The 25,495-nt window shown below is 36.1% G+C and overlaps 1 protein-coding gene across 1 annotated transcript in view; it reads left to right on the top strand.

Moving 5' to 3' along the window:
- lrp1bb (low density lipoprotein receptor-related protein 1Bb) overlaps nucleotides 1-25,495 on the top strand; it is a 414,599-nt gene that overhangs the window by 308,324 nt on the left and 80,780 nt on the right. The window contains exons 39-48 of the mRNA XM_073845088.1: nucleotides 46-417; nucleotides 4,556-4,745; nucleotides 6,594-6,798; nucleotides 13,329-13,521; nucleotides 16,279-16,404; nucleotides 16,648-16,776; nucleotides 17,049-17,168; nucleotides 17,494-17,607; nucleotides 22,705-22,854; nucleotides 23,440-23,562. Of these exons, the coding sequence (XP_073701189.1) occupies nucleotides 46-417; nucleotides 4,556-4,745; nucleotides 6,594-6,798; nucleotides 13,329-13,521; nucleotides 16,279-16,404; nucleotides 16,648-16,776; nucleotides 17,049-17,168; nucleotides 17,494-17,607; nucleotides 22,705-22,854; nucleotides 23,440-23,562 (1,722 nt within the window). The remainder of the gene's footprint in view (nucleotides 1-45; nucleotides 418-4,555; nucleotides 4,746-6,593; nucleotides 6,799-13,328; nucleotides 13,522-16,278; nucleotides 16,405-16,647; nucleotides 16,777-17,048; nucleotides 17,169-17,493; nucleotides 17,608-22,704; nucleotides 22,855-23,439; nucleotides 23,563-25,495) is intronic.

The raw sequence follows: 25,495 nt of genomic DNA, 5'->3' as shown, positions 1-25,495 counted from the left end.
TGTGAGTGGGCATCGAGTGATGTTTTTCTATGCTTTTGCATGCAGGCACCAACCCGTGTGCGAGAAGCAATGGAGGTTGTCAGCAGCTGTGTTTTCACCTGGGCAGCGGAAGAAGGACTTGTTCCTGTGCTCATGGGTACTTAGCTGAAGATGGTTTTGCTTGCCAAAGATATGAGGGCTATCTTCTATACTCTGAAAGGACCATCTTGAAAAGCATCCACCTGTCTGACGAGAGCGATCTTAACTCCCCTCTCCAACCCTTTGAGAATCCAGACTACTTCAAGAACGTCATCGCTCTGGCGTTCGATTATCGGCAGCAGACCTCACACCACAACCGCATATTCTTCAGCGACATCCATTTTGGGAATATTCAGATGATCAATGATGATTGGTCTGGAAGACAAATCATAATTGAAAGTAAGTCTAGTTGGTTTTATTTTAAGTGCTTTCAGGCAGAAATGGTTTTCAAGGGGCGGTTGAAAATCCTAGTAATTGCTAAGCTTTTGCTGAGCATAAAAGATGTCCAATGATGCTTCTTCCACAAAAGCAGGCATTTGTTTTTGGTCCTGTCGTCGTCCTGATGCAGACTCATTGCAGTGAACCACATGTTGTTTAATGTTCTGCCGCTAGAACCATTCCAGCCTCTTAGCAGCCATTTGTGAAAGGCCATTTGTTGGAAACCGTAAGTGGCACTGCCTGTGATGTACAGCAAGGCCTCGATGCATCCAACATCTAGTAAAAGTGTTATAATAGCTACCTCCATTTTTCTACAACTAAATGGGACCAATTTAACTGTCAAAAAAGATGTTTAAAACACTGCATCTTTTTCTGTATCCCCACCCTTGATGGATTAAAATCGCTTGTCTCATTTCCACCATCCTCAAACTGTAACAGAAATATGAGTGGAAGCGGGGTGATATTTTTCAAGATCCTGCCTGTCACTGTCGTTGGAAAGTTCAGAATATGGTTATTGATTTCCTCATCCACGCTATTTACGACAGACGTTTCAGCCGCGATCGATATTCACGTCTGATGGCGGCCCACAATGAAAACCTAATATGCCTAATGACTGTGTATTATCCATTTACAATGTAATCAGACAATCATGACAGTTTTTAATATCAAACAACTCATGTACTACTTATTATGGCTGCACATGGACGTTCTTTCAGATCCTAATGTCGTTCACAATGTAATTTTAGATTCAGAACTCTGACATAATTAGGTTCAAATAAGTAATAAGTCTTAAATTAAATTCTGGAGTGAAACTGATGAACTTCTAGAGATGTTTTTAAAAGAAATAGTCTTTTATGGTACGATTCTTGTTTGAATCTTAAAAGCTTCAGTCCTCAAAACATAAGTCATACAGCTTTAGAACAAAACAAAAGCCTGTCCTTTAAATCGAAACACCATTTCTGTGTCCTAGGTAAACGGCAGGGGAAAATCCCTTAATGTCTTTTCAGAACTTAGTAACCCAGCTCATTTCACTTTGCTAAGGTTAATGGGATGCAGATATACTTAGAAAGCTTCTGTGTTGCATGATTAGTGCTTCTATCCACTTACAGTGCTTTCTGAATTCTCTTTTAACTAACCTCATTGCTTCTTAGGTATTAGACCTTTTTCAAATTTCACTTTTACTTAATTTGCCTGTTTTAGAGGCTATTCTTTGTGATCATGAAATGGTTTTGTTCTGATTCATTCTTGTCTTTGTTTTGCATATGTAAAAAAATAATTTACAGCAATTAGAATCACAGTTTTTTTTCTCAAGTGTATTCTGAGGAAAAAAAACATTAAAATTACACACACAAAAACAGCAGCTGTGGTTGCCAGAACTAAAACTGCCTTAACAGAAAGAAACATAGTTGTTTAATCGAAAAACCATCAAATGTGAGCTTTCAGACAGGGACTTCTGGTTTATAAGGTAAAGTAAGATCTATTACAGTTATTCAAGGAAACATACTGTTAACCAGGTTTTTGCCCTAGTGTTTTTACAGTTTTTTACCATTAAAATTACATTATTTCATACAGTGTTTGTGATGTTAGTACCAATATCTTAATTCGTAATAGGAATTTTAATATCACAGCTAAAAATAAATATGGTGTTGAATACATTACCTTTTTAAAATAAGTTAAATATAAAATGCATTATTAATATCAAATATAAACTAATTCAATTAAAACAACGGCATGCATATTTGTCAAGTAATTACTTTATTAGCATAAAATACATGATACATTAATACTAATTTGAAAATAAAGTGTGTCTATAATTAAAATTGCAGGGTTTTTTTGCCTAAAGCACACCCTAGTGAAAAATAAATATAGTAATATGTATTTAAAATACATTTATTTCATGCTAATTATACTGCAAATAAATTAACATATTTATGTACCCTGCAATTGTACTTTTAGTATATTTTATTTGTGCAGAAGTAATGCTGAAGTCTAACTAAAGATATTCTTAAATATATTTGATTGTGCTGAAGTGGAACTATTGCAATTAATGCATTATTTTGATTTTGAGTATTTTGATGCATATCCAGCATATTAATGTTCACTTGAGACATTTTTGAAGGAGAGGTGCATTTGAACACTCACGTGTACTTTTCATACCCCTGGCACACTGTAACGTTCACATAGATATCCTCCTCCTCTATCCATTTGAGCATAAGTACCCCAGCCGGTGAGAGTGAGAGTGTGATGTTGACTACAGGTTGAAATGAGCTGGCTCTTTTGATGGTGTCTCCACACTCGAGATCACTCACTTTCCCAGAGATGAAAGCCAATCCCAGCCACCTTGACTACATGCACACTTAGAAACGCATGCAAACACCCTCTCGGTTCTGTCACCAGGAGAGGGTGAGGACGTTAATAATCTGTATTTCCCTAATTAAGTCATACATCCCCTGTTAATTACTCCCTGGCCTCTCTAACAGTTTCTGCAAAGGCAAGCTGTCAGGCACTTTTTATTGTGAATGATTAATTAGTGATGGATTTCTGCAGACCGTTCATAAAGCATTCTCTAAGATTTTTCAAAGAGTAGCATTTTTAGTTACAGCCTCTGTGTTTAAACAATTGCTATTTCACTGATGAATTTTTAGACATGACAGCAGACAAAGCCTAACCGTTTTATAATGCTTAGTGAGATGTCGCTTTGATTGATTATGGTTTTCTGAATGAACACGCTCACTGTGTGATTTCAATATCAAAAAGAATGCAAGTGAAAGAAGTGTCTTATGCTCACCAAGGCTGCATTTATTTTAATTAAAACAGAGTAAAATAATAAAACATGAACATGAAGCATTTCATTTTATTATCACAGTTCAAAACAGTTGCGCTGCTGTTTGGATTCTTTGATGAATAGACAGTTCCACAAGACTTTATTTGAAATAGAAATCTTCTGTAACATTCTGACATGGTAATTTTGGTAGTTTCACATTTTCTGTGCAGTTTTTGGGAGAAAACATGTGGAATGCTTCTAAACGTATTTAGATATTGTTAAAAACTAAGTTATGAATACTAGGTGAAACCATTAACACAGAGATGTGTTTATTTCCAAATTGTAATATCAACGACAACATTATATTAAATCACCTTTCCATGTGAGTGGATTAAGGATGTGCGATATATATCTTTTACGATGATATTGTAGTTGTTGTGTAAACAATATGCACTTTGAACAGACAATTCTTGTTTTCGCCGTATTTCGACAACGAAAATAGTTCTAAACAAAGCCACAGCAGAGCTGTTTTGCGTCTCTGAGCAACACACAACAGTGTTACGTTATTGAATCAGTCAGCCGTTTGAACAAATCGGTTGAATGAATGACTCGTGCAGTGATTTGCCGCCACTTACTGGCGATTTTAGATTTGAAGGCATACTGAAGTGCTTTGAAACACGCAGAGTTATTGTGTGTTGACGTAATTTCAACTGGAACAGGGAAATATCAAGCAAATTCTGTGGACAAGTGACCGATTTCAGCCGCAGCTTCAGCGTCTATTTATAGTGTAGGGATGGGACACTTTGAATACTAGAGAGCATTTAATTGGACAGAAAGTTTGATGAGAAGCGGAAGTGCAGGGTGATGTCATCAAAATTGTTGATCCATATTGGCAGAAGTTAGAGACTATAAGTTTTGAACACTTATATCTTCTAAATGTGAAAATTTTCATTGTTTAGGAGCACACTAGCTTAAGGATAACCTTAAGGCTATATTCATACTAAAAGGCAAAAAACTTCACGTTTTGTGGTCTGCACAATTTTGATTTCATGGGGACTTTAAACTACATTTTGTTGATAATGATTTCATTTGATTGGTAACAGTCCTATTGTGTCTTACTATTTGAAATTATTGATGAAATGTAAGAATTATTTTTTTAAAGATGACAAAATAAAGCAAATAAAGCAAAATATTGTCTAATTATCAGTATCTACAAAATTCCAGAAAATTTTGAAATGTAATTTTTTGTTATTATTGCACAACCCTAGACTGGACTTAGTTTTACCAGTGGGAATGAAGAATGGTCAAATTGTATTTTTTTTTTGTTTTTTGTAGATGTGGGTTCGGTTGAGGGCTTGGCTTATCACCGTGCCTGGGACACGATTTACTGGACTAGCTCCACCACCTCGAGCATCAGCAGATACACAGTAGACCAGAGCCGACAAGGAGCTTTTACCAGGCAAGCTGTTGTCACTATGTCTGAAGATGACCATCCCCACGTCTTGGCCCTGGATGAATGTCAAAAGTAAGACAATTTTCTACTCACTTGGGTATCTAATATTGCCGGTCTGTAAAGAATACTGTGGTATTGGTAAATGGTAAAAATAGCTTTTTATCACTCTACTTACAGTGGCATGTGATTTTGGGAACCCCTTGCAGAATCTGAAAATGTGAATAATTTTAACACAATAAAAGAGATCATACAAAATGCATGTTATTCAAATCCAAACACAACTATTAAAAAAGGTTCAAACATTCACTGATGCTCCAAAAGGAAACACGATGCATTAAGAGCCAGGGGGTACAAACAGGATGAAGATGTCCAAATTATCCTTATTTTGTTGAAGTATCATTTTTTCCATTTAGTACTGACCTTCGGAAGCAACAGAAGATACTTGCATGTTTCCCAAGACAAATTAAGCACAATTTACCTTGATCTTCAAATTGCTCTTAATGCATCGTGTTTCCTTCTGGAGCATCAGTGAATGTTTGAACCTTTTTTAATAGTTGTGAGTCCCTTAGTCGTCCTCAGTGTGAAAAGATGGATCTCAAAATCATACAGTCACAGCTGGAAAGGGTTCAAATATGCAAAAGATGGTGGAAAACTGAAGAATCTGCAGAACCTGCAGGATTTTTCTGAAGAACAGTGCTCAGTTTAACTGTTTAAAACAAACAAGGGACTCATAAACAACCATCACAAAACAACAAAACAGTTTGAAGGGGGTTATTTTAATAATTTCAGCTATTTTTTTTTTTTGTCTTAGGGATTATATGTAAACATATTTTATGTAAAATATCTTACTGGACGGTAGGACAGTACTAAATAAAAAATAACACATTTTGTATGATCTCTCTTATTTTGTTAAAATTATTCACATTTTCACAGATTCTACAAGGGTTCCCAAACTTTCGCATGCAACTGTATATACAGGAAGATGTATAATTTCACACGAGAGCACATTAGTTTGTTGTCATGTGCACTGGAATGCTTATTTGCACTAAAGAACATTCAAAATGGCCAGTCATTGGTCATGTGACATGCAAGAACCAATGACGTTTAGTGTGACGTATAAAAGGTGCCATTTTTCCGCTCCAACAGAGGAAAAGATTTCATTCACTAAACAAAATGGACACATTCACTTAATAGAGAAACCTTTGTCGGTGCATAATGTGAAACAACATTGATTTTTATGTCAGGAGGAAGCATATTGACTTTTAAAATCGAGAGCAAATTGATTCGTCACACACAGGAAAACTGACATATGTGGTATGTTAATCATTCAAGAAGGAAAACATTTTAATTAGTTTGACCTCTTCAGATGAGAAGGGCACTGTGTGAAATTTGTTGTGGACAGAATATTTTTATCCCTGACCCAGCAGAGTAGCAGCTCTCCAGACATAGTGGATGGTATATGCACTTAAATATCCACTCTAAAAGAACCGTTTGAGACTGATGAACAGCATTGATATTCAGAAAGATGTGCCGACCCTGAGTTCACAGACTACATTAAACCCTCAACCTTGGAGAGAATATGCTTACTCGGTAATCTGGCACTTTTTCAAATGGACTACAGACTGCTGTTAATTAGAATCTAACCTGAAATGATTAATTGGCATAGAATGTCAGCATGTATCACTAATTTTCAATTAGTCCGTGGAATTAGACTGTGAAAGGAATTTGTAAGAGGAACGTCAAATAGGCCCTGAGGCCTTTCTGTCCACTATTATTTGTGCAGCCAGTGATATTCCCTTGCGCCAAAGAGGCGGTTTAAAAATACCAGTAGGCGACAGTATTGAATCATTTTGTCTCGCTAGTGCGCTGTCTGTAAAATCGTTCCATTCCTCTCATTTTTTTGTCCCGTGTATTTTGTAGCCTCATGTTTTGGACCAATTGGAACGAGCAGCGCCCCAGTATCATGCGCTCCACTCTTGCAGGGAAAAACATGAAAGTCATCATTAGCACAGATGTATTCACTCCTAACGGACTCACGATTGACCATAAAGCGGAAAAGCTGTATTTCTCTGATGGCAGCCTGGGCAAAATTGAACGCTGTGAATATGACGGCTCCCACAGACATGTGAGTATCACTCTTTCTTTGTTTCATGATGCTTCAGACAACATGGTTTCAATAAGAACCCTTCTACAGCATTTATTAATCTAGGTTGATGCTAATTTCTACATACGCTATATTGCCAAAAGTATTGGGACACCCCCTTCTAATGAACAGATTTAACTACTTTCCATGAGTACAAATCTTAATGTTGAAGCATGTAATGATATTCTAGGGAATTGTGTGCTTCTAATTTTATAGCATAAGTTTGGACACAACTCTTTTCTATAACATGGCAATGCCTCTGTGTATAAAGCAAAGTTCAAATAGAAATGATTGATTCAGTCATTGAGAAAGAACTTGACTGGTCTGCATAAAGCCAAATCCTAATCCCAGCTGAACACCTCTGGTGTGACTTTAAATGCAGACCTTGAGCCAAAAACTCATCACCAAACACCAATGACTTGTACATATGGGTGCAGTCATTTTAGACACTTCCAAAACTGGTGCAACAGAGATGGAAATAACTTTTTAAATACATGAATTATGCTTCCATCTTTGTTGCCAGAGTTTTGGAAGTGCCTTTATCTGTGCTAAAGAAGGGGGTCTCCCAATACGTTTGTCCATATAGTGTATGTACAAGTCATTGGTGTTTGGTGATGAGTTTTTGTCTTAAGGTTGCATTTAAAGTCACACCAGAGGTGTTCAGCTGGGATTAGGATTTGGCTTTATGCAGAACAGTCAAGTTCTTGCACAACTGAATCAATCATTTCTCTATGAACCTTGCCTTATACACAAAGGGATTGTCATGTTAGAATTGAAGAGGGTCCTGTCCAAACTGTTGCTATAAAATTAGAAGCACACAATTCCCTAGAATATCATTACATGCTTAAACATTAAGATTTATACTCGTGGAAATCACTAAAGTAGTCAAACCTTTAGGGGCAGTCATGGTCTAATGGTTAGGTAGTCGGGCTTGTAACCCGAAGGCCGCCGGTTCGATTCCCGCACTGGCAGGAATTGAAGGTGGGGATTGTGAATGAACAGCGCTCTTTCTACCTTCAATACCATGACTGAGATGCCCTTGAGCAAGGCAACAAACCCCCAATTGCTCCCCGTGCGCTGGAACAGTGGCTGCCCACTGCTCTGGTGTGTGTTCACAGTGTATGTTTATTCACTTCTCACTGCTGTGTGTGTGCACTTGGATAGGTTAAACGCAGAGCACCAATTTCGAGTATGGGTCACAACCCCCTTCATTAGAAGGGGGTGTCCATATTGTGTATGGTGCAATACTGTGTACGTGGTATTTTATAATTTAAAAAAATATGTAAACAATTTTGTGTTTTATAATTTAACATCAAATTTAGATTTTTATAATTAGGTTTAATATTAGGTTTTTGAGAAAAACATTCCAGGATTTTTCTCCATATAGTGGACTTCAATGGGGATCAGTGGGTTGAAGTTCCAAATTGCAGTTTCAATGCAGCTTCTAAGTGCTCTACATGATACCTGCCGAGGAATAAGGGACTTATCTACCAAAACAATCAGTAATTTCCTTAAAAAAAATAATAATACTTTTTAAGTACAATTGCTCATCTTACACCAGCTCGACTTACGTAGTCACGTTGGAAAGGTCACACACGACATAGGCGGAAGCACCGACCCTGTGTTAACCAAGCGAATGTGTAAAAAGCGAATGTGAAAGTCAAACATCCTTTACAAAAAAAGGTCAAACAACAATGTTGGCCTATTTTGAAGTTGGAGGAAAAAAATGAGAGTTTTTTTGCCCTAGCCTATAGGGCTGTGCAATTAATTGCAATCGCAAAAAAATCGCGATTTAAGCACATGCGATTTCTAAACCGCATAAGACTGCGATTTTATCTACCCCACCCAACGGCACCCCTGCCCCACTTAAACGTCAAGTTCATTTTAATTTCGATATAGCGCCAGATCACAATAGAAGTCATTTAAGGTTATCTTTCCTATAGAACAGGTCTATAGATTGTTCTTTTATTAAACAAACTAAATCGCCTTATGTTATTTATCTTATTTACACGAAGGCATGTCATTTCTGTCTCTACATGGTCGCGTGTTTACAATGTCTCCTCCGCGAAAACACAGACTGGATCGCGGACTCCATTCATAAAAACGGAATTTACTATAGCGCGGAATACCACGGAATTCGTTGATTTTTGGATGAATAAATCAAAAGTTGGTCTGTCACTTAATTCAAATCGCGATATGGACTAGTGTCTGTGAAAACTGAAATGCAAAAAGACCGTTTTAATATGAATCCTGCATGTTCCGTTTGCCTCTGTATGTATGAATGACAGAGACCCGTTTTTTTTTTTTTACTACACGCATACTGAAGCACACGTGAAGCTCCCGCTAATTTTTGGCATTTGCATCTCACATGAACAGATAAACTCAATCTCCAAAGCTGCTGCGAGTGTCACTTTTACCGTTTCATTTGAGAAAATTAGCATCATATACTGTACAGCGTACACACAGAAACTTCACGGCAACCTGTCAAAATAAAAGTATGGTTTAACATGAAACAGAACAATATTAGTCTTGTATTACTTTTGTACAGTATCATGTACAAAACATACATAAAACAATATATATAATAAAAAAAAATATATTACAACAAGATTAACCACTTAATTGTAGAAAAAATACTACAACTATTATTTAAACATTTTAAACTGAATATAATTTTTCTTTCATTTATTGATTTTAACAGTAAACTTCTGTTTGTTTGCCAAAAATTAAAAGGGTTTATTTTTCATTTGATTAAAAAAAAATAAATGTTTATGCTTTTTGATTATCAGAAAAATTAAAATACATAAGAATTTCTAAAAAAAAAAAAAAAAAAAAAAAGCAAAAGATTGTAGAGCCCTCAAAATGTTAAAACAGACTGTTTTGAACTTATTTTTCCACTGAAATGAATGGGAAAAAAGTAACATGGCTAATTTATTTTATGTTGTCTGTTTTAAAGACAATTTTACAACAGTTTTGTTTATTAAACTTAATACTATGTTATTTCATTGTGAAATGTTTTGTTATGCACTTATTGTGCACTGAATACATTTAGAATATATGTAGCTTGTTTGAAAAAGCAAAAACAGTTGCCAAAATCGCAAATAAAATCGCAATCGCAATATTCGTTCAAAAAATCGCAATATGATTATTTTGTCCATATTGCACAGCCCTACTAGCCTACCTTTTTGAACCAAAGTACACAGACAAAGAACTAACCTTTCGTGTGACCTTTCCAAAGTGACTATATGACTATATATGAGCTAGTGCAAGATGAGCATTTGTGGTTATATAATAGACATACTGCAAATTTGGACCTTCAACCCGTTGGCGTTCATTCTATGGTGAAAAATCCTGGAATGTTTTCCTCAAAAACCTTAATTTCTTTTTGACTGAAGAAAGAAAGACATGAACATCTTGGATGACATGGGGGTGAGTAAAGTACCAGGAAATTTTAATTCAAGAATGAACTAATCCTTTTAAGCAAATTAATGTATTATTATACGCTGATAAATTATTCAAATTGATCACGATTAATTGCATATCAGTAATTTTTGAGAAAAACCCAAAATGAAGATACTTCAAAGATTCTTTTATTGCTTTTTGAATAATAAATCGTATTAAATGAACCCTAATGGGTTTCCTGTTCCAGTTCATTGCATTTTTTTTCTTTATTTGTTTCTTATTGTTTAATTAAGTGCTTTTGATTAGTGGAAGTAACAACCACCAATTTCTACTCATTTTCTAAAACATAAACCTCAGTTGGGTTTTGCAGTTGGGTCACTACATGTAGACGGTAATGACTTGATGACAACCCAAAGGATGGGCAACCCTCTGGAGTTATTAGTGTCCACTGATGCCGGGTCCAATGACCCTTCACAAGATCAGCTTAATCGTAATGAATTATCCACTTTGAAGAAACATGACAAAGAGTTAATTAGAGTTCCTCAACCTCCCAAACTAAGCGCACTAGTGGTAATGAAAGCTTATTTTGAGACCCCTGCCGGGCCGTCCTATCAACTAGCCAATTAAACTGTGAAGAATTAAGCAAAACTAAATCAACATGGCTTTTGGCAAACTGCCTTGCAGTTTTGAATCTCCCAACTGGTTTTAGTGCAAGGGTTTGTGAGTGGAAGCTTAACGGTACGCATGGTTAGACTTTCTCTGAAGAAACACAATCTGTCACACTGTGAGGTGCCATCCTTTATATCATATCCTCACAAAGAGGACTATTATTATAGATGCACGTTTTTTATTTTTTGTAATGGCCATCAGACCTGCGAGCAAATGCATGTGGCTATAGTTGTTAGCCGAAAACTCTATTTGACATCTATTTGATCAGATAAACAGAGATAATTAGTGCTGGAGCAGAACGCTTGCACCCCTAAATTTAATTCTGAATCAATATGCTCCATCAAAAACCATCTGGCATGCTCTTCATTTTCCACCCCCTCTCGGATCTCCAGTTGTTGTTTGCTCAAGCTGGGCTCTCTTAATCAACACCTGTCCTATTTTTCCCACCATGGTGGCAGGGCTAATGTGATCACGGCTACAAGCGTGTTCCTGTTAATGGTTGGGTCTCCGGAGCTGTGGGACATCCTCCCGCCCCACAGCCTGGAAACTCCCAGAAGGAGTCGTGTGATGTATATCTGTGTCCGTCACCATGACACCTGCATTAACACTCACAGGATCTGGGCTAAACTGGCTACTGGGGGATTATTTAAAGCATGTATCCTCCACCTACACATTAGTTTTAGTCCCCTCAAAGAGACTTTCCAGTGCTCGTCAGAATGGGTTTTTATCCATTGTTTTTAATTGTTAGCCATTGGTTTGATCCTTGTGTGACAACTGGTGGCCCAAAACTATTGTTTTATGTATGTTTTGCAACAACTGATAATAGTGAGGAATATTTTGACAGGAGGATGGCTGAAATTTTCGGATGCATGATTTATCAGTACCATACCAAATAAGAAATTTCGATAACACTTTACAATTTATTAACATTAGTTAATGTATTACTTAGCTTGAACGAACAATGAACAATGCATTTATTACACTGTTTATTAATCTTTATTAATGTTAGTTAAGAAAAATACAGTTACATACATAATAAATTTTAAACTGTGATTTTAATGATGCCTCAGTAAACTCAGAGATTCATTTGCAGATCATAATTCTATTTTTTCTGTTTTTATTACCATATACAGTTGAAGTCAAAAGTTTACATACACCTTGTAGAATCTGCAAAATGTTAATTATTTGACCAAAATAAGAGAGATCATACAAAATGCATGTTATTTTTTATTTAGTACTGACCTGAATAAGATATTTTACATAAAAGACATTTACATATAGTTTATGAGAGATTAGAGATTAAATAATAGTTGAATTTACAAAAATTACCCTGTTTAAAAGTTTACATACACTTGATTCCTAATACTTTGTTGTTACCTGAATGATCCACAGCTGTGTGTTTTTTGTAATAGTTGTTTAGTGATAGTAATGAGTCCCTTGTTTGTCCTGAACAGTTGAACTGCCCGCTGTTCTTCAGAAAAATCCTTCAGGTCCCACACATTCTTTGGTTTTTCAGCATTTTTGTGTATTTGAACCCTTTCCAACAATGACTGTATGATTTTAAGATCCCTCTTTTCACACTGAGGACAACTGAGGGACTCATATGCATCTATTACAGAAGGTACAAACACTCACTGATGCTTCAGATGGAAAAACGATGCATTAAGAGCGGTAAAAATTAGAGGGGTGAAAACTTTTGAAGATCAGGGTAAACTTATTTTGTCTTCTGGGGAACATGTAAGTATCTTCTGTAGCTTCTGAAGGCCTGTACTGAATGAAAACAAATAGGATATTTAGACTAAATAAGAAAAATGACACTACCCCAATTCCGTTCAAAAGTTTACACCCCTGGCTCTCAATGCATCTTTTTTCCTTCTGAAGCATCAGTGAGCGTTTCTCATTCTAAGTTTTTTCCTTCAGTTCTAACAGAACTTATTACAAGCAGTGCTATATATGGACAAAGCGTGTCGCTATATAAAGGCGCTTCAGAAAATGACAAACGAAAAAGGAGCTGGATTCAGCCTCATAAATTCCATGAACTGCTCTAACGAAATCCAAAATTAAAGCTCAATACACACAGCCGTATTGCACCATTAGCCCATTTCACAGCGAGGTTTCTCTGCCGTCACAGAGGATGTGTTAAAGCAGACATCAGGCCGTGATATTATAATTATACTGGACCCTTGAACTTGGCTTTATGGACCTGCCTTGAACTTGGCAAATGCAGTATTGTGCCAATAGCTCATTTCAAGGAGCGGTTTCTCAGCCGTCTCAGGATGCTTTAAAGCAGACATAAGGCTGTGATATACATTACAACACACTTACATACTGAATATTACAATGGATATAATACATGGCAGCACACAAATATATACTATATATCGACTATATATACTCTATACGCAAATGCTTTATACTTTACCTTCTTTATTTGTTGCCAGGTGATTGTAAGGTCAGGTCCTGGCACATTTTTTGGACTTGCTATCCACGGAAACTACATTTTTTGGTCTGACTGGACTCGGAGGGCTGTGCTACGGACCAACAAGTTCACCGGAGGAGATACTAAAGTTCTCAGGGCTGATATTCCCCACCAGCCAATGGGAATTATAGCAGTTGCCAAAGACACTAATAATTGTAAGTATTCCAGAATAAATGATTGGTCCCTGAAAGCAGCCTCTGAAACTTTTCATATATGTGTTGCTTGCATTAAATTCACAGTTGAGCTTTCTCTAGCAGTGGCTCTTTTTGAATTCTAAGGAATAGTGGGAATGATAAATTAGAGTGGACTTATTTAGTAACCAAGCAAACTAAATTGGAGACATAATTAATTTAAAAAAGTATCCTCGAGTCACAGAGGATGCTCTGAACTGTCGCAAATGTGAAAAGTAGGACATTGGGAAATCGGTTTAAGAGACTCCCGACGGTTTCTGTTTGTGAGCCTGCTGTGAGGGGTTTTCTCCTCTCATTTGTTTGATCATGCCATATGATTGCAGCTGTCTGCCCCTAAACCATTTATACCTAAGGAATGTTACCAGTTTGCACTGCCAAAGAGAGATGTGTTCATTCAAAGACAGGTGTGAAGATAACTGCTGTTGTGATCAACTTACAGAAATCTTTCGTTCCTGTTATTTCATCTGACACTATGCCAAGTTAACACACCACCTTTGATTTTTGAGACTCGTTTCCATATTCATGCTGAGTCACAGCACAGTGAATTAGAGATGCTGAGCTCTTCATAGGTAGGGGTGCTTTATACAGCTCCCAGAAGGGCAATGTTCTGGATTCATAACACTTCCTGACAGTCTGGACGTTCATTTAAAAGTTCTTTGATCAGTCTGATTAAATCAAATTTTTTTCTATTTAGAGTTTTCGTGTTAAATATATGTTTCCTGCATAATAATTTGAGTAAAACTTGCAGAATGTCTTGGTATTTGATTTGACCTCTTTTTTTTTTCTCTTTAATGACAGCAGTTAGGCATTGTGAGCTGAAAACCTGTTCTCCAGCCTGATTTGAGAACAATCCAAAAAGCATCTTGTGCTTTAATGGAAGCAAGAACATCTGACATCTGTTAATACCGAAACTAAAATGAACACCATAAAAAAATCTCATTATGTGAAATACAATAAACTTCAACTGAAATAAAATAAAATACAAAAATTACTTTGTCAGTAACATGTCTCATTTTAAATTAGTTTAACTTGATGTACTAAAATAACTCAAACTAAAACTGAAATAAAAATGAATAAAAACTATATAGACGCTACTTAAAAATATCAAAAATGCACAACAAAATTACTAAAACGCCTTAAATCTTGTAGACATCATACAAATCTTATGTGAAATAAAATAAAAAATAAGAACTTTTACAAACTTTCTCAGGAACTTGTCTCATTTTAAATTTGTTTAATTTGTAATAAATGAACTAAAACTGAAATAAAAATGAATAAAAATGATGTAGACACTACTTAAAAATGTCAAAATTCACAACAAAATGACTAAAACAACAAAAATCTTGTTAGTATCATAAAAAATGTATGTGAAATAAAATAAACTTAATCTGAAAAAAAAAATATATATATATATATATATATATGTGTGTGTGTGTGTGTGTGTGTGTGTGTGTGTGTGTGTGTGTGTGTGTGTGTGTGTGTGTATAAAGTAAGGCTTCGTCAGCAACTCATTTTAAATTAGTTTACCTTGATATGCTAAAATAACTAAAACTAAAGCTGAAATAAAACTTAATATAACTATATAGACACTGCTAAAAATTGCATAAATGCACAACAAAAAATCTTGTTATGTGAAATAAAATTACTTCTTCAACTTAAATAAAATAAAAGAACTAAAATAACTAAAACTAAAACTGAAATAAAAACTATATAGACACTACTTAATGTCAAAAATGCACAACAAAATTACTAAAACACCATAAAAAAAATCTTGTGAACACCATAAAAATATCTCATTATGTGAAATAAAATCAACTTTATCTGAAATAAAATAAAATATAAAAACTTTTTAAGGCTTTGTCAGAAACTTGTCTCATTTTAAATTAGTTTAACTTGATGTGCTAAAAAAACTGAAGCTAAAATAAAATCAAATAAAACTATATAGACACTGCTAAAAATGTCAAAAAGGCACAACAAAACGATTAAAACACTTTTCAGACTTTCTCAACAATGTCTCATTTTAAATTAGATGAACTTGATGTACTAAAATAACTAAAATAAAAATTAATAAAAGCTATACAGACACTACAAAAAATGTAGAAAATGCACAACAAAATGACTAACAATTTAAAGTTAAATTGAAAATGGAAAATATATATTTTTAATAAAAACTACAATAGTATTTCAATGAAACACTGTTGCAATGTAGTCACATGTTTAATGTCACAAATTTGCATATTTGATTATATTAAACTTAGATATAAAGCATAATCTGAAATATTTCTGATTAATTTAGTGTTTTTAATTCATTCTCCATTTTCTTGCTTTTAAATAGTTTTAAAATTGGATTTTTACTTAGACTCTTAGACTTTTGAACCCCACTCTTTTCATTTCCAAAGCCCAACAAAGAAAAAACAGTACAGTTCTTAACAACTTATTTTGCTTAGGAATTGCACTTTGCAGGAACTCCAGGGTATTCAGTGAATAAGCCCCTGATGTACTGCATTTGTCAGTGTATTCTAATAGTCAGCTCTTTTTAAGAAAGCAGACCTGTTTTTAGCTCAAAGTTTTACGAATTGCTCACTTCAAAGACTTCAGAATGACTTTTCTCCGTGTTCTTGTTTGTTTGTTGTTTAATATTGTTATTTAGGGCTTTTTAATATACTCAGAGCACTGTTGTGATGGTACAGTACGTGATGTTCTCTTGTCCCCGTGTTTCAGGCGAACTATCTCCATGCAGGGTTCTGAATGGTGGCTGTGGTGACCTGTGTCTCCTTACTCCAGATGGCACAGTCAACTGCAGCTGCCGAGGAGAGCGGATACTGCTCGATGACAACAGATGTGTGTGTAAGTTTCACCATGCTTCTCTCATGAGTCACTCCACCTCAGAAACTTTGCTTCATTTATTCCAGCATTTGTTTTGTATTTAAGTAGACATCGCTGTGGCTGTTGTTCAGAAGTTAGGGATTTGAACTCTTCCTGTGCCATTTGTGCTAATGACATGAATGGTATTTCAAACATTTTAGCTTTTTGAGAAAAGGTATGCTGTTGGATCTCACTTTTGTCATCATTTTGTGTTCTCTTTCATAGCTAAAACATCCTCTTGCAACATCCACACTGAGTTTGAGTGTGGAAATGGGGAATGTGTAGACTACCAGCTAACATGTGATGGAATTGCCCACTGCAAAGACAAGTCAGATGAGAAAATGCAATATTGTGGTAAGTAGCCGATCACAATGCTTTGGCCGTATGTACTCCCTGCTCCCGGATCATGAAAGCAGTAAGCACGCAGAATTGGTTTAAGGTGGCAGTTCCATTCCCTGAGGCTTCAACCTAATAAAATGAGCCGCTTCTCCTTACTGCTTTCAACCAGAGGAGCAAATGGGAATAAACCCAGAGCAACAGAAAGAGTAAATAAGAGAGAGGATATGAAGCTTTTTTTGCCCTGATGTGAAAGATTTGCTGTGCCGTTGCTTTTTCCGTATCGCTAGACAACAGGAGCTGCCGAAAGGGTCATCGTCCTTGCTACAACAGGCGTTGTGTGGCTAACAATCGCTTTTGTGATGGAATCGACGACTGTGGAGACAACTCAGATGAGGCGTTTTGTAACAGTGGGTATCTTGTCTTTGAATATTATTTTGACATTTCGCATTTAAATTTCACTTAAGGAACTCTATAAAAGAAAATAGGCAGCAAAAAAATATATTATGCCGCTAGTAGGTTTATTTCGGACCTCAAAAATGACACCCAATTTTCAAACAGTGAATGCATTTCACAAGTCATTTTCTTTGGAACTGTCTGGAAGACCCTGTTATCATCAGTGAATTGCGGTGCATATCATACAAATATCTGCACACAATATTTCATTCATTTAAGCGCACGTCCAGGTGCCTTAGTCTCTCCGCTCTCCGTGTAAATGAAGTGTCTCTGTTCCAGATGTCACGTGTGCTGCGTCTGAGTCATCCTGTCAAGATGGAACTTGCATACCAATATCCTCCTGGTGCAACCAGGTCATCGACTGCGCCGATGCCTCGGATGAAAAGAACTGCAGTAAGGCAGCTCTGCTCATGTTGCAAAGCAGCACACGTTCTCTCTATCCTACTGTAATAATCATTGCCTTGACGTATCAGACTATTATAGACTACAAATGCAATGCATTCCTAGACAGAACTGAGGATAAATCAATAAACTGCCATTAAAGGGACAGTTCACCCAAAATGAAAAAAAAAAAAAGTCTTTATGACTTTCTTTCCTTTTTCCACTTTCTTTCCTCAGTGGAACAGAAAAGGTAAAAGTGGAACAGAATATCCTTTCCACTTTTTAATAAAAGGGGCAGAAATGACAAAAAGCAGGTCTTGGGGACTTTTGTGCTACTCCAAATTTTTTTTAATGTCATATGATATAGTAGTCATTATCTTAGTCAAGTTTGGTACATTATTTAGTCTAAATTAAGCCATTATTCACTGGAAATGTTCCCTGCTGTAGCTCTCAAATCAAATATGGCAGCATTAACATTAGAGCCAATTGTGTTTGCAATTTCAGTCTGTTTTTTATACAAAGCTATCATACGGCTACAGCAGACTTACAGTGGTGGCCAAAATTATTAGAACACTAGTATTTCCACCAGCAAAAAAATGGTTTTAAGTCAGTTATTTCTATCTTTTGCTGTAGTGTTTCAGCAGGAAATATCAGTTTACATTTGCAAACATTCATTTTGCCATTAATTTTAATAATTCAGTGAGATTTCTGACAGCAGCCAGTGATCCACACAGAGATCTGATCTCATCATCATCCAGTCTGTCTGGAATGACATGAAGAAACAAAACAAACTGAGGCAATGTCTCCAAGATGCTTCAAAAGACCTACCAGCAAAGCTAGCAGAAAAACTATGCGCAAGTGCACCTAGGGCAAAAGCTGCTTTAAATGCAGAGGATGGTCACACCAAATGTTGATTTAATTTAATTAATAGAAGTTAATTAATAAAGAAAATCTATTTATGGATTTTTTTCTGACAGCATCCTAATTCTACAGCATTTTTACACAAGGGCCTAAAACTTTTAACAGTACTGTAGCTTTGCAGGTAGGTTTCTTGAAGCATCTTGGAGATGTTGCCACAGTTCTTCTGGATTTAGTCATTCTCAGTTTTTTTCATTTCAGACAGACTGGATTATGATGAGATCAGATCTCTGTGTGGAGCACTGGCTGTTGTCAGACTCCTTGTGCAATCAAAAAAATCTCACTGGATTATTACAATTAATGGCAAAATGAATGTTTGGAAATGTAAACTGATATTTCCTACTGACACGCCACAGCAAAAGATACAAAAAAATATATTTTTTTTAGCTAGTGAAAATACTAGTGTTTTAATAATTTTGGCCACCACTGTTTATACGCTGCCATTCAAAAGTTTGGGATCAGTAAATTTTTTTGAAAGAAACCTCTTATGCTCACCAAGGCTGAATTTATTTGATTAAAAATAAAGTTGAAACAGTAATATTATGAAATATTATTACAATGTATTGTTCCACCTTATATTTGGTGGCCTTAACTACTATGTACTTACATCAAAAAATAATTACAATGTACTTGTGTTCATATTATACTGCATAATTTGGTGGGTGGGTTTATGTGTAAGGTATGGGTCAAGTATAATTACAGAAATTAATTACATGTAATTGCATGCAGGTAATTTAAAAAAAAAGTTCAATGTAAAAACATTTACAGTGGTGTGAAAATGTGTTGGCCCCCTTCCTGATTTTTTTTTTTTTTTCATGTTTGTCACACTTTAATGTTTCAGATCATCAAACAAATTTCAATATTAATCAAAGATAACACAAGTAAACAAAACATACAGTTTTTGAATGAAGTTTTTTTTTTTTATTATGAAGGGATAACAAAATCCAAACCCACATGGCCCTGTGTAAAAAAGTGTTTGCCCCCTAAACTTAATAACTTAACAACTGCAATCAAGCATTTACAATAATTTGCAATAAGTCTGTTACAGTGCTGTGCAGGAATTTTGGCCCACTCATCTCGGGAGAATTGTTGTAATTCAGTCGAGTATGAACCGCCTTTTTAAGGTCATGCCACAGCATCTCAATAGGATTCAGGTCAGGACTTTGACTAGGCCACTCCAAAGTCTTTTGTTTTTCTTCAGCCATTGAGAGGTGGATTTGCTGGTGTGTTTTGGATCATTGTCCTGCCGCAGAACCCATGCTCGCTTCAGCTTGAGGTCACGAACAGATGGCCGGACATTTTCAGAATTATCTTTGATTAATATTTAAATTAGTTTGATGATCTGAAACATTAAAGTGTGACAAACATGCAAAAAAAATAAAATATCAAGAAGGGGGCCAACACTTTTTCACACCATTGTATGTACACAATAAGTGCATTGTATCATATGATTAATTTAAATCTAAGTACATAGTTGTTAAGACCACCTAGTATAAAGTGGGACCCATTTCTTTACGCAAATCTGGATTTTGAGCAATTATACTCCAGTCTTGCATCGCATGGTCCTTCATAAATCATTCTTATATATTGATTTGTTGCTAAATAAGTATTTCTTACTTACTTGTGCTGTTTAATATTGTTGTGGAAACCGTGATACATTTTTCTTTTGCTTTAATGAATAGAAAGTCCAAAAGAATGTAATTTATTTGAAATAGAAATCTTTTGTTAATGTTTGACTGTCACTTTTGATCTATTTAATACACCCTTGCTGAGCTTTATGATACATTATTACTTTAATGATGCTTTTTGTAATTTTGGAGACCCAGTTCCATTCACTTTTATTACATTGCAAAGAGCGGTCTGGATAATATTAAGAAAATCGAGTTTTGAGAGTCATATGGTCTGAATGGTGTGAGAGCCTGTAAATAATGATAGGATTTTTAGATTTGGGTGAACTATTGCTTTAATTTTGGTCATGGGCGACATTTGACTCTTGAGTCAGGGGGGGCAAGAAAAAAAATCAGATGTAAGCATTAAAACAGTGCCCTACGGTATTGCAGCACATCAAAGCAGTCAATTAAAGCGCTGCACTTCAGCCCGGGCCGATGGGCCCTGACTTTTTTTTACACCCCAGGGCTACGGCTTCGGGCCAATTTTCACGTCATAGTTCAGACCCGGGCCGGCATCGGGCCTGTTTTAGGGGCCGTTCACATGTCGCGCCTAAAAACGCGTGGAAAACGCTAGGCGCGCCGCTTTCTTCCTTGTCAACAAAGCGCTCAGGCGCTTGCACTCCGGAAGCGTCTGCCGTTTCTAAGCAACCATCAGCTGCGCTCTAGCTCCAAGCTGCGGTGCGCTTGCGACATTCTGAAAAGTTGAGATGTTTTTATCTCGATGCGGTGCGGACGCGCCCGGAAAAAACGAGCGCGTCGCACCGCGTGCGCGTCGCGACCGCGTCGCTTCCAAAATGCGCGCGCAAGCCGCGCGTCTCCATTTGAAATAATGAACTTGCGCGCGCAAAAGACGCTTCATGTGAACGGCCCCTTAGGCTTCTCCTTATTTTCATAATTTAGACAACCATCAATTATGGTGAAGAAAAAAAATGCCGCGCTGGTGGAAACAACACGAAACTTCACTTTCGCTTTCACTTTTGAGACCGACTCAGACACCGTTTAGTGTGCTTTAGTGCAGCTGAATCCGCGTTCAAGCGCACACAATAGGCTAAAACTCACCCCAAGCACCGGCAAAAATAAATAACAATGAATGTGTCGAGGAAAGAGTAAGGACATAAATGAATTATTTATTAATTAATTTGTGTATTCTGAGTCAGTGTCGCAATCTCCTTTTTGGACGCGCCTTCAGAGAGAAATTCATCTTTACAGATTACATGAAAGAGTTTGTGCTTTTGATTTGTTTTATTTCGTTAAGTAATAATTTAAAGCTTTCTATAAATGTATTTATTATGTCTGTGAGGCATGCATTTCGCTTAATTTTGTTAAGCACTCCTGTTCAAGAACCAGACGGCAGAAAGCACATAATTTTTGTTTTCTTTATTTTATAAAAATGCTGTAACGTTTTTTTCGATGTATTACTCGTACTTTGTGAGCAAAAATGACGGATAATTTTAAATTGCTTCCAATGAAAAAAATGCAAGTGATTGCGCTGGTGCCTCGATGTCCTGCAAGCTTTAGCTTCCACTTTCTGCACAAACTATGCGCATATAGCTCACATGTATCTGTAACGTTTAAACTACCATTGTTTTATACTTCAACTGTTTTATATCTATAGATTTCATTTTAGGCAAGTCGTGATGATTTGAGAAGGCAAACTGATCAAACAGACTATGATCAGTCTTCCGCTGGGCGCTGTTCGGTAAATATATATATTTTTAACGAATAAAAAATGCTCCAAGCGTTTTTCTAAATTAGCTAAATAAAAAACGAAACTAAATATAAACATTTTACCATTACATACAAAACTGAACTATTTTATAGCTGAAACAGTAAGTTGTTTTGGGAGAAGGGGAAAATATATTTTTATCCCGTCTATTGCTTCACCGTTATTTCGAGAATAAACCCAGCGTAAATATGCAAATGTCACTCCCAAAACACATCAGCTTACATGTGCCGAAAAACGAAAGTTTCATACAAATTCTAAATGGATTATAGCCTGGAAAGTGCAAAGCACGCTCCCCTTATTATCACTAAAAATTCATAGAGATCTCACAAAATTCCGTTATAATTAATAAAGCTCTCTAAACTACACAATTAATATTTTATTTACATCGCGTCTACACTCATAAGATGATTCACGAGCGCACAAAACGGCACTTAATAAAAACCGATCAGGCGCTTCCAGCAGTGAGTGAATTCTGACAAGTGTTTCTAATTGTTCGGAAACAACAGATATGTCTGTGATTGGCTACATTGCTCAACGCTGCAAAAACACGTTGGATAGTTTGCCAGATCTTCAATTGCTTTGCTTTCGTTTGAGGGTTACATAGCACCGTCTAGTTCCCAAGTACAACCGAGCCTAAGCTTGGCTAAAGCAGTTGCAGCGGGGCTGTCGAGGATTCCATGACTAACCACAGGGGGGGCAACTGCCCCCCCTTGCCCCCCCCTAATGTCGCCCATGATTTTGGTTATTAATTATATCTCAAGTAACCTAGATAACAAGGTCTTTCCTTTTTTCCAGATCACACAGATTGTGCAGACTTTTACAGAATGGGAGTGGCAGAAAAGGCCTTTGTCAGCTGTAACACCACCTCACTCTGCGTTCACCATTCCTGGCTGTGCGACGGAGCCAATGACTGCGGAGATTACGCAGACGAGAGGAACTGTCAGGGTAACGCTTACTATAACTCTCCTTTTGTTAGCTTTGCAGCTTGAAGAAGCCAGGTTCCATTAAAATCGAATTAATTTTGTCGAAACACTATTTATGAAAGAGGTAATGAAGCAGAGACAAGCCCCTGTCTTTTTCTCCATGCTTGAAGAGCTGGAAAAGGTATGGAAGGCTGATGAATAATTATTGGTGATTGTCAGTCTTGCAAAGAGCAGACATTTAAACACTCGTGCAAACTGCGGCCCCTTCAAAACCGCTGATGAAAAGGTGGCTTGAAAATTAGTCTTGGCAGATTTCAGCTTATTACTCATTAGCGTGTCAGTGGTTTCAAATAGAAAGCAAATGTGGGATTTATCGGAGTAGACCTGTTTGAATGGAGATGTACTTTTAATGAGGCAAGTGCACTTTTACACCCTTATAGTTCCATAGAGAATTGCATCACATAAAGATTTCATCTGCCTGGGAGCGATTTTAGGGAGGGGATAATGACCCAAACAACCGCTGGACCAAATTCTCACTACACTAAGCAAATCTCGCACTTATTTACGTTCTCCCTAATCAAACGCGTATTTTCTCTTACTGCCGCAGTCTCCCACGGGCAGAAATGTGCAGAAGGCCACTTCGCCTGTCCCAGCGGGAACTGCATATCCAGCGTGTGGCTTTGTGATGGGCAGAAGGATTGTGAAGATGGTGCAGATGAGTTCCAGTGTGGTAAGCATGACTGGTATTAGTCTCCCATTGCTTTCACTCGGCTTGATTTCTCATGTGGAGCGAGAGATTATGGCCCACCTCTTGAGATGAGCTTTGAATGCAGAAACCAATTCAGCTGCTAATACTGAGGTCAAGAGAAGCATTTTCAGGTGATAAAAACCAATCTCCATGTGTACCTGTGTCCTTGGGACTTGCATGTATGTATATAACTGGATCCCTCAAAGCATTTTCAGTTCACATAACGGTTCTATGAACTTCAGATAGATAGATTATATATTATACATTTAGTTATTTATTATGCTGATTGTGTATGTATGTATGTGCACTGTCAGTCTGTTTTTGAACAGTAAGATTTTATATATATATATTTTTTTATTTTTTTTAATGTATCTTCTGCTCACCAAGCCTGCATTTATTTGATCCAAAGTACAGCAAAAACAGTACAATTGTGAAATATTTTTACTATTTAAAGTAACTGTTTTCTATTTGACTATATTTTAAAATTTAATTTATTCCTGTGATTTCAAAGCTGAATTTTTAGCATCATTCATTACACCAGTCATATGATCTTTCAAAAATCATTTTAATATTCTGATTTGCTGCTCAAAAAACATTTATTATTATTATTATTATGAAAACAGCTGAGTAGATTTTTTCAGGTTTCTTTGTTGAATAGAATGTTTATTTAAAATATAATATTTTTGGTATCATAGGAATAAATTACATTTTAGAACTATATTCAAATAGAAAACAGTTTTTTAAAATAGTACAAATATTTCAAATTTTTTCTGTTTTTGCTGTACTTTGAATGAAAAAACTGGCTTGGTGAGCAGAAGAGACTTATTTAAAAACATAAAAAATCGTACTGTTCAAAAACTTTTGACGGGTACTGTATTATAATTTTTTGCATGCATAAATCTGTGAATAAATTCCTTTTTTTAAACCTATGCACCACATCTATAATGGATATGCTCCTTTTTTGGAATTTAAGGGATGTTTTTCTCCATAAGATAATCTAACTTCTTAGCTCACCGTCAGCACTGTGAATGGAGATAGGATATCTGCAAATGTAGCAAGAGAGCATCAGGCAGTCAAGGAGAATCATGGGAATTTGAGACCAATCTTTCCTGCTGCAACCCTTAATTTCATTCTCCATGCTGTAACCCCAGGAGTGGACCACTCTGACTCTTTTGGCAGGCAGAGTCTGTCTAGAATAGAACTGAAAGGAATAAAAAATAAATACTTGGCTTAGATATAAACTGTCGTCCTTGTCATCTGCTTTACTGTTATTGCAGTTTGCACATGCATGGGCATGTTGTAGTATATAATTATGTTGATGTATAATTATATTCCATCAGATCTGTGAGGTATTCTTCATCAGGAAAGAATGTTATAAAAAATGTCATCCTTTAGGCATGTCTGTTGAAGTACAGTACCATTCAAAATGTAATGGTTAGAAGGTTTTGTAAGTTGGTGATTTTTCTGAAAGTAGTCTATTATGCTCACCAAGGCTGCGTTTATATTTAAATACAGTGTAAACAGTAATACTGTAAAATATAATGAAGATTTAAAGTGACATAAGATGTTTTCATATAACAATAATAGTTGAATTTATATTAATGACCACAATCAAAGGTTTATATGCATTTGTTTCTTCTGTGTTGTTACCTGAATGATCCACACCAGTTTTTTTTTTTTTTTTTTTTTTTAGTTATTGTTGTTCATGAGTCCCTTGTTTGTCCTGAACAGTTCAACTGCCAACTGTTCTTCAGAAAAAAATCCTTCAGGTCCCTCAAATTCTTAGATTTTTTAGCATTTTTGTGTATTTGAACCCTTTCCAACAATGACTGGATGATTTTGAGATCCATCTTTTCAAACTAAGGCAACTATTGCAGAAAGTTCACTGATATGCTTCAGAAGGAAACACAGAATC

Source organism: Garra rufa, chromosome 8 (genome assembly GCF_049309525.1).
Source record: "Garra rufa chromosome 8, GarRuf1.0, whole genome shotgun sequence".
Lineage (NCBI taxonomy): Eukaryota > Metazoa > Chordata > Actinopteri > Cypriniformes > Cyprinidae > Garra > Garra rufa.
This window is presented reverse-complemented; position numbering and strand designations above follow the sequence as displayed.